This window comes from Myotis lucifugus, unplaced genomic scaffold (assembly GCF_000147115.1).
Source record: "Myotis lucifugus unplaced genomic scaffold, Myoluc2.0 scaffold_10, whole genome shotgun sequence".
NCBI lineage: Eukaryota > Metazoa > Chordata > Mammalia > Chiroptera > Vespertilionidae > Myotis > Myotis lucifugus.
In genome coordinates this window covers 624,435-634,073 of record NW_005871058.1, presented here as the reverse complement: position 1 = coordinate 634,073, position 9,639 = coordinate 624,435, and the positions used below count along the sequence as shown (strand labels likewise).

Genomic DNA, 9,639 nt, shown 5'->3' with positions numbered 1-9,639 from the left:
TATTTTTTATTTTTAAAAACGTTAATTTATAGTTAGAAAAGATAATCCTGGACTTTGTGACTGTCTTCTAAAGAATAGAGTATGGAAAGGGGAAAATAGTGACTTCACAGCATAGAAACCTGGCAGCCACTACCTTCACCAAGTGATCAAGGTTGGTATCACCAGTGATGTCATGTATCCTCTCACAGGATGTGATGATAAGGACACTTCACCTCTGGTATTCTTTCCAGAAATCAATAGCCTTAGCCTAATGAGAAAAACATCAGACAAACCGAGAATGTGTGAACGGTACTCTTCAAAAGTTTCAAGGTTAGACCAGCTGGTGTGGCTCAGTGGTTGATCATTGACCTAAGAACTGGGAGATCAAGGTCCCATTCCTGGTCAGGGCACATGCACCAGTTGTGTCCTCGATCCCCAGCAGGAGGGCATGCAGGAGGCCACCAACCCATGATTCTCAACATTGATGTTTCTCCCCTCCCTCCCTCTCTGAAATCAGTAAAAACATTTAAAACATTTTTTTTAAGTTTTAAGGTTAAAACCAAGGAAAGAAATAGCCACAAATTTAAGGAGCAAGGGCAACTAAATGCAACTAGATTAAAACAAATCCCAATAAAGTCTGGGGTATAATTGGTAGCTTTGACATGTAATATGTACCATTTTAACATGAGTACTCATGGAAATGGAGAAAGGTATACGAGACTACTAATTTCCCTATAAATCTAAATTTGGAGGTAAAGAAATTGTGACAGTCCAAGTCACAATTGTTAGAATTTTTTATGTATGTACACAATACCAAAAGAAGTTCACACTTTAAATATTTCAACTTAATACTTTTTAAAAAAATTTATTGAATGTATTGGGGTAACAATAAATTATGTAGGTTTCAAGTATACCTGTTGTCTGCTTAATCCCTTCACCTTTTTCACCAAGCCCTCAAACCCCCTTCAGTCCGACAGTTGGCAGTCTGTTTTCTGTATCTATGTTGCTATTTTGTTCATTAGATTCCACAAGTAAGTGAAATCATATGGTATTTGTCTTTCTCTGACTGGCTTGTTTCACTTAGCATCATAGTCTCAAGGGCCATCCATGCTGTCCCAAAAGGTAAAATTTCGTACTTTTTTACAGCCAAGTAGTATTCCATCCAAGTAGTATACCACAGCTTATCCACTCATCTACTGATAGACACTCGGGCTGCTTCCAAATCTTAGCTATTATAAATACTGCAATGAATATTGGGGTGCGTATGTTTTTTTTAATTAGTGTTTCTGGTTTCTTGGGTATATTCACAGAAATGGAGTTGTGGGATCATGAAGCAGTTCCATTTTTAATTTTTTGAGGTAACTACTGCTTTCAGGGTCTGCACCAGTCCACATTCCCACTAACAGTACATGAAGGTTCTCTTTTCTCCACATCTTCCACCAACACTGGTCGCCATTGTGATAGGCGAGAGGTGATACCTCGTTTTAATTTGCATCTTCCTGATTAGTGACATTGAACACTTTTTCATGTCTCTTGGCCATTTGTACTAGTATGTGCTCTTTGGAGAAGTGTCTGTTCAGGTCCTTTGCCCATTTTTTAATTGCATTGTCTTTCTTTGTTGAATTGTATTAGTACTTAATGTATTTTGGAAATTAATCCCTTATCAGATGTATCATTGGCAAATATGTTCTCCCATTCAGTGGATTATCTATTTTGTTGATGGTTTCCTTTGCTGTGTAAAAATTTATGTTTTACAAAGGCAGTCCCATTTGTTTTTTTCTTTTGTTTTCCTTGCCCAAGGAGATATATCAGAAAAAATATTGCTGAGAAATGTCTGAGATTTTACTGCCTATGTTTGCTTCTAGGATTTTTATGTTTTCAAGTCTTACATTTAAGTCTTTAATCCATTTTGAGTTTATTCTTGCGTGTGGTGTAAGAAGGTGGTCTAGTTTCATTTTTTTGTACATATCTGTCCAATTTTCCCAACACCATTTATTAAATAGACTGCTTTTACCCCATTGTGTGTTCTTGCCTCTTTTGTCAAATATTAATTGACCATAAAGGTGTGGATTTGCTTCTGGGCTCTCTATTCTGTTCCATTGATCTATATCTGTTTTTATGCCAGTACCATGCTGTTTTGATTACTATAGCTTTGTAATATAGTTTGATATCAGGTAGCATGATTCCTCTTAATTTTGTTCTTTCTCAGGATTATTGTAGCTATTCGGGGTCTTTTATGATTCCATGTAAATTTTTGGAATATTTGTTCTAGTTCTGTGAAATACATCATTGGTATCTTGATAGGAATTGCATTGAGTTTGTAGATTGTTTTGGGCAGTATGGACATTTTAATTATGTTAATTCTAAAACTTCTGTTGATTCATTGTTAACCAGAGAGCATTACAGAGTCATTTGAAATATACAGACAACTTCTAAACCCACAGCTGGTTTCACCCAAATTAAGAAAAATGCTGATTATAGCTACATGATGTCAGATTAGAATCATTGAACATCATTGAACAAGAAAAGCAAATCTGATCTTTCTAAAGATTTGAGGAAGTTACAAAAAATACCCCGCCCCCCCAAAAAAAAGAAAAGAAAAGAAAAATGGTCATGTTAAGACCCAAGGCTTGCCCTAGCCGGTTTGGCTCAGTGGATAGAGCATCGGCCTGTGAACTAAAGGGTAAGGAATGGGCAAAGGGTGTGGCGCTTCCATGCCCTCACCCGGAGCTCCACTCTCCCAGCATCTCCTCCACCTGTTCACCACCCCAGAAGCTCTCCGAATGGAGTGAAACTTTCTACGTCAGTATTATTTAAGAGTACATTTAGGCCGAAACCGGTTTGGCTCAGTGGATAGAGCGTCGGCCTGCAGACTGAAAGAGTATATTTGGCATCCATTTGGTCATCATTTTAAATGTTATTTCCAGTCAAAAAGGCATCCATTGCATTATTACACTGCTTTGTGATTAGAATGCTTGTTTGTAATTTCTTCTAGATGTTTCTTAACTTTTAAAAAAATTAAATTTACTGGGGTGACACTGGTTAACAAAATTATACAGATTTCAGGTGCACAATTCTATAGCACATCATCTATACACTGTATCGTGTGTTCACCACCCAAGTCAAGTCTCCGTCCATCACCATTTGTCCCCCCCATACCCTCCTTAAATAGAGAACTACCTTTTATTTGTAGTGAAATATGTTCCCTAAGATGCTAGTGAATTAAAATGTAAATATGGTGATGTTTTGTATAATTACAACCAGGACAGAGAAGACTAGTAAAGAGATGACTGATTTCACATGTAGTCCTGGGAAACAATCTTTACTGACGCAACATAACTTTGTTTATAAAGATACCCATTGATTCAGCTACTAAGGAGGGAAAGGGAAACTAGGAGACAATTCAGCTACCCACTCCAGCCTGCCCTATTCAGCAGATATTAAAATTGGTAGATCCTACGATACTTGAGAATTTCTAGCTCTAGGGCATTTGCTTTTGTTACTTTTATTTATAAAGCTGTACAATTACATGAACAACTACTTCAGTTTCCAGAGATTGCACATGGAGGTCTATGTATACTATTGAATCACAAACCACATGGCTGTGTGAAGGTGTGTTAAGGCTGTGGTAATTTAATTTAGAACTAACTTCATAAAAGGACCCATTGTGTGATGAGGAATTAGTATATTTTCAGACTGCGGAGCATGAGGGCATGTTCCTGGAGCATACTCCTTAGGATCTTTTCAGAATTCTCAAGTCCAGGAACACAGGGTTAATCTTGTCTAGGGGCAGAGAGAGAGATTCTCCTGTTGAATTTTAGTGTTTCAACTTAAACCTTCTATCAAGGGAACTCTACAAGGGGGACCCTGTAATGACTACTTTCTTTAGTAGTTAATTGTCAACATTGACTGCAAATTATGTATCAGTATGACCTTTACTAGTTTGAAATTTATTTTTTTAATTAAATAAATTTGACACGTAACATTGTTTAAGTGTTACTTTGATACATTTATATATTGTAACATGATTGTCATTGTAGCAATACTTATCATACTACATAATTATAATATTGTCTAGATCAGCAATTTTTAACCTTTTTTCATCTAATAAATAAAATTCTGTGGCACACCAAAAAAAAATCATACTTTTTGCCAATCTGACAAAAAAATAAGTATGACTAGCCAGTGTGGCTCAGAGGTTGAGTGTCGACCTATGAACCAGGAGGTCACGGTTCAATTCCCAGTCAGGACACATGCCCAGGCTGCAGACTTGGTCCCCACTGGGGATGTGGAAGTGGCCAGTCAATGATTCTCTCTCGTCATTGATGTTTATATCTCTCCCTATTCCTTCCTCTCAAATAAATAAAAAACATTTTTTTAAAATAGATATAATTTTGATTCATTCACACCAGATGGCTACTGTTGTGTTGGCTGTTGTCATTTTTTTGACAATCTAAGGGAAAAGAGGTCAGTGCCCCTGACTAAATAGTCAGGTATTGCATGTTTTTAAAAATTCTTGCGTCATAAAGGTTGAAAATCGCTGGTTTAGATTCATTATACTGTGCTTTAGATCGCTATGGCTTATTTACTACTTGTCACAAGTTTGCACCCTTAAATACCATCACTCTTATCCCCACTCCCCAGACCCTGCTAACCACCATTTTACTCTCCATTGTTGTTGCTTTTAATAGGTATGACTTTTTTAGATTCCATACATAAGTTATATCATAACAATACTTGTCTTTCTGTTTGACTCATGACATTTAGCATAATGTGCTCACGGTCCATCCATGTTGCTGCAAATGGCAGGATACCCTCCTTTCTTATGGCTGAATATATGGCTGAAATATATATGTACAACATCTTTCTTATCCATTCATCTGTTGATGGGGATTTGGGGTTGTTTTTGTACCTTGGCTAATACTGCAATAAACAATGGAGATATATATATATATATATATATATATATATATATATATATATGAATTGTAAGAGCAGGAGTCATTGCAAATACTCTATCTCATATGATATTCACAGCTAAATGACTATCAAACCACATTTAAGAATGCTTTGGCAGTTTTCAAGAAACACTGGTCAAACCATAAATAAATCTCAATGCATCAGTTAATACCTTCTGTGTGCCTCCTCCTGTAGTTAGCATTGTATTAGGTGCTTAAGTGCAAGTAGTTGGACTCAATCAATTTTAAAAACATATATTTAAGACTTATTATTCACAGAGTTCTTGGCAGAGCTGTATTTTGAGGTTTCTACTGCTGAGAAGTTTGAGGGTTGTGTTGCCTCTCTTTCAGTCCCAAAAGCTCCGTTTTGAGTTCTCCAGGCTTTGGTGGGATTTCAGGTATTGTCTATTTAAAAAACAAACAAACACACACACAAAAAAAAACACAGATGCCAGTGCTTTCTTAGACTGTAATTAAATGTGACCTGAAAGACTTCAAAGCAGGTAGAGTAAAAGAAAGTCCCTTGCTACTCAACAATAAATCTGTATCATGAGAACCCACAGTTGATCTAAGTCCCTCTCTCACCCTAATGACTCTATTATCCACGCTGGGTTTTAAGTTCTAGAGGGGGAGAGTTTGCATCACTATCACAAATTTGAATACAACTTTCCATATTTGGAAATTTACTCCTGTACTATTTACTGACTCTCCACCTGTATCAAGCAGTGAGCAAAAAAAATATAAAACTACCTTCACAGCCTTTCCGGCGGTGACGACCTCCCCACGACAATATGCCTCTCACTGAGGATCTCCTCCACCCCTCTCCAGAAGAGGAGAAGAAGCGCCTGGTGCAGAGTCCCAATTCCTACTTATGGATGTGAAATGCCCAGGATGCTATAAAATCACCACCGCCTTTAGCTATGCACAAACGGCAGTTTTGTGGGTTGGTGGCTCCACTGTTCCCTGTCAGCCAACAGGTGGAAAAGCAAGGCTTACAGAAGGATGCTCCTTCAGAAGGAAGCAGCACTAAACGCACCTCGAACCAAGACGAGTGGGAAACCATCCCAATAAAATAATTTTGGAAAATAAATAAATAAATAAATAAATAAACTACCTTCAGAAAATATGGTCAGGAAAGGCCTGAGAAGATTACTTTTTTAACCACTTTAGTGAGATAATTCACATACCTACCATTCACCCATTTAAAGTATAAGTTTAATGGCCTGTAGTAGATTCATAAGGGTGTACATGCATCAGTACAATAAATTTTAGAACTGCACCCCTAAGAGAAACCCCATACCCATCACCAGTAACTCCCATTCCCACAAAGCTTTCCCACATCCACACCACTGCCCTGGACAACCGTTAATCTAGTTTTGGCTCAATAGATTTGTCTATTCTGGACAAATTTCATGTAAATGGATTATACGATATGTAGGCTTTTGTGACCAGTTTCTTTCCCTTAGCATGTTTTTAAGGTTCATCCATGTTGCCACATGTAAGTACTTTATCTCCTTCTAGAAACAAATAATGTTTGATTATATGGGTATACCACATTGTATATGTCCATTTATCAGTTTATGGACAATGTGGATTGTTTCCACTTTTGGGTTCTTATAAAATCATACTTGTATGAATATTCATGTACAAGTTTTTGTGTGAACAAATGTTTTCATCTCTCTCTAGAAGCAGAATGGCTGGGTCATATGGTAACTGTGTTTAACTGAGGAGCTGTCAGACTTTTCCACAGCAGCTACACCCTTCTACACTCCTAGCAGCACTGTATGAGGGTTCCAGGTTCTCCACATCCTCACCAGCACGTCATTAGCAAGGTGTGTGTCTTTTTAATTAATACCCACCATAGTGGTTATAGAGTGTTATCGTATTGTGGAACAACGCTTTTGTGGACCTTACATTCTAGTGGAGGAAACAAAAATAAAAACAAGTAGAGACAAAGGAATAAAATAATTGCAAATTGTGACAAGTGCTCTACGAAAGGGAGAAAGGGAGGACTGAGAATAGCAAAGGAGCAATCCTTCTGAAGCTATCCTCATAGATGGAGGAGATATCTAAGCAGAAACTTGACATTTTGAAGAAGGAAACTAAGCCAAGATCTGGGAGAAAAGCTCCCAAGAACAGAAAAGCAAGGCCTTCAGATGGGAAGAGGCTTGATGAGCTTGAGAAGCAGCAAGGAAGCTGGTGTGGCTGCAACACGGGGAGAGGGGAGAAAATGGTATTAGGTAAGGCCAGTGGCAGGCAGGGTGCCAGGCTGTGTAAGAGCAGGACATGGCATTGCTCTCCATGCAACTGGACCGCCATCATCGGGTTTTAGGCCCAGGGCAGAAAGCGCTGCTGGTTCGTTTTAAGATCCCTTTTGCTCTTGTGGGGAGAACGGAGGGCGAAGCCCAGGGCCCTCCTGCACTCACCAGGTCCGGCAGGTAGTACCTGTGCACCACTTGGGACCCCGCGAACATGGCCAGGAGGCTGGCGGTGAACATCTTCAGGTAGGTGGTCCAGGGCACGCCCGCGGGCATGGTCAGCGGGCTGGCGGGGAGGGAAAGAGGTTGGTGTTCGGTTCCCAGCTCGCGACTAAACCGAGTGGGGAAACACCGGGTTCTCTCCCACCCCTGCCCCCCCCCCCTGCCCCCAGGGCGCTGAGAGCGCGGACGTCCCCTCAGACCTGAGACCAGTTTTCAATGGTTTCTTAGCGCTGGGGACTGGGCCTTCGGAATCCAAAGGCAGCTCTGCGGGAGCAAGGCAAAGGCGCCCCACGTGGCTTCCCCGCGCCCCTTCAAACCCCAGGAGAGGAACTGCAGACCGCACCCCCACTGGCCCCACAGGTGGCCCAGGGAGAGACCGTACCGCCCACGGAGAAGGCACAGGGAGAGACGGCACAGAGAGAGACCGTACCGGAGGGCACGGCCCGCAGCGGCTCAGAGCACGGGCGGAAGGGGCTTCCGGAGCCGGAGCGGACGGCCTGCGGACAGGACGGAAAGTACAGGGGCTGGGGCCCCGCCGGACGGGAAAGCAGGGAACACAGCCGCGCGCATGTGTCCCGGACGGAAGTGGGACTTCGGGCCGGAACCAGAAGTATTTCCTAAACCGATTCCCAGAACTTTCCGGCTCCGGCCTTTGTCTCCCTTAGTCCCTCTCCCTACAGTAGGGTTTCCCTGGCGGATGTGGAGACGTGGGGTCGCTCTGGCTGTAGTCCGTCATCGCTTGTCCTGTGACACGCGCGAACGGCTCGCGTTCCATTAACCACCTTTTACATTTGTCCTGTGACACGCGCGAACGGCTCGCGTTCCATTAACCACCCTTTACATTTGTCCTGTGACATGCGCAAACGGCTCGCGTTACAGTAACCACCTTTTACATTTGTCCTGTGACATGTGCAAACGGCTCGCGTTCCATTAACCACCTTTCACAGGCCAGGGGAGACGGGCACGCTGAGCAGCGAGTGCAGTCAGAAGCCTGTCTCCTGGTGCCCGGCGTCCTTGGATACTGAAACAGCCACACCGAGGCAGCTAGCGATGCCCTCGTGCTGTGATGCTACTGGAAGACAGGGAACCCGAAATGGACAATCTTTACGCATTTTTAGGTTGTGCTTTGGTTATGGGTTGACTTATGTGAAGCAAAAGGTTAATGCAAGGCAATACGGAACGATTATGGGTTGTATGTATAAGGTGAATCATGATACACTCACTTTTTAAACAATTAGGGAGGTCTATTTGACATAAACCACACATTTAAAGCATACGATTTGATGAGGTTTTACCCATGTGTATACCTATGTAACCATTCTTACAATCAAAATAATGAACAAATCTATCACAACCAAAAAGTTTCCTTGTGCCTCTTTCTAATCCCTCCATATCGCCTCCTTCGCTGGGTAAGCAGGGTAAGCAAGCTTGCCAGGTTCTTGAAAGGGAGAGGAAGAATAGGAGCCCCGTTGTGGATTGCTTCACCATTCCCAAGTTCAGTGTCCTGCGCCCCAACAACTCTACCAGTAAACTCTTCCTTTTGTAAGACAGAACTAAGCAGAGAAGCAGAGGCCCCTGGTCTGCTGGGGTTATGAATGGAGCTGGCAGACCCTGAAGATGCAGCTCCCCACAGTGGAGGGGATCCTGGCTGCCCAAGGGTAACTCTTCCTGAGTGAAAACCTAAGAAAAGTTTGTAGCTCTTTACACATACTCTCAGTCACTAGAATGACCTTTCTGAAATCAGTGAGGCAAGCCCAACTGCTTTAAAAATTTCCCTTAGACTGTGATCCTAGGGCAGTGATGGCGAACCTATGACATGCGTGTCAGAGGTGGACACGCGAACTCATTTTTTGGGTTGATTTTTCTTTGTTAAATGGAATTTAAATATATAAAATAAATATCAAAAATATAAGTCTTTGTTTTACTATGGTTGCAAATATCAAAAAATTTCTATATGTGACACGGCACCAGAGTTAAGTTAGGATTTTTCAAAATGCTGACACACCGAGCTCAAAAGGTTCACCATCACTGTCCTAGGGGGTTAGAAAAATCAGAGAAAGAGAAGATACCCTGTTCATTCATTAATTCAGGAAATATTCAATGGATACCTACTGTTTTGTACTGGTTTCAGCCTATCAACAACCAATGTTGTGATGGAACCAGCCCTTATGGATATATGTATATGTCTGTCTCTCTGTCTCTCTGTCTCTCTCTCTCTCTCT

The 9,639-nt window shown here is 41.4% G+C and overlaps 1 protein-coding gene and 1 pseudogene across 3 annotated transcripts in view; one reads left to right on the top strand and one right to left on the bottom strand.

Annotated features, from left to right (window-relative positions):
- Nucleotides 1-5,172: 5,172 nt before the first annotated feature.
- CUNH12orf73 (chromosome unknown C12orf73 homolog) overlaps nt 5,173-9,639 on the bottom strand; it is a 9,667-nt gene continuing 5,200 nt past the window's right edge. Inside the window, exons 1-3 of one of the 3 annotated variants that reach the window (XM_014451521.2) lie at nt 7,800-8,015; nt 7,364-7,481; nt 5,173-5,342 (exon numbers count right to left, since the gene is read on the bottom strand). In XM_014451521.2, coding sequence (XP_014307007.1) covers nt 5,247-5,342; nt 7,364-7,471 — 204 coding nt within the window. In that variant the 5' untranslated portion in view covers nt 7,472-7,481; nt 7,800-8,015 and the 3' untranslated portion in view covers nt 5,173-5,246. Of the gene's footprint in view, nt 5,343-7,363; nt 7,482-7,799; nt 8,016-9,639 lie in introns of those variants that run through there. The other 2 variants (XM_006084064.3, XM_006084066.3) reach the window with 2 other exon arrangements.
- Nucleotides 5,388-6,003, top strand: LOC106696225 (annotated as a pseudogene).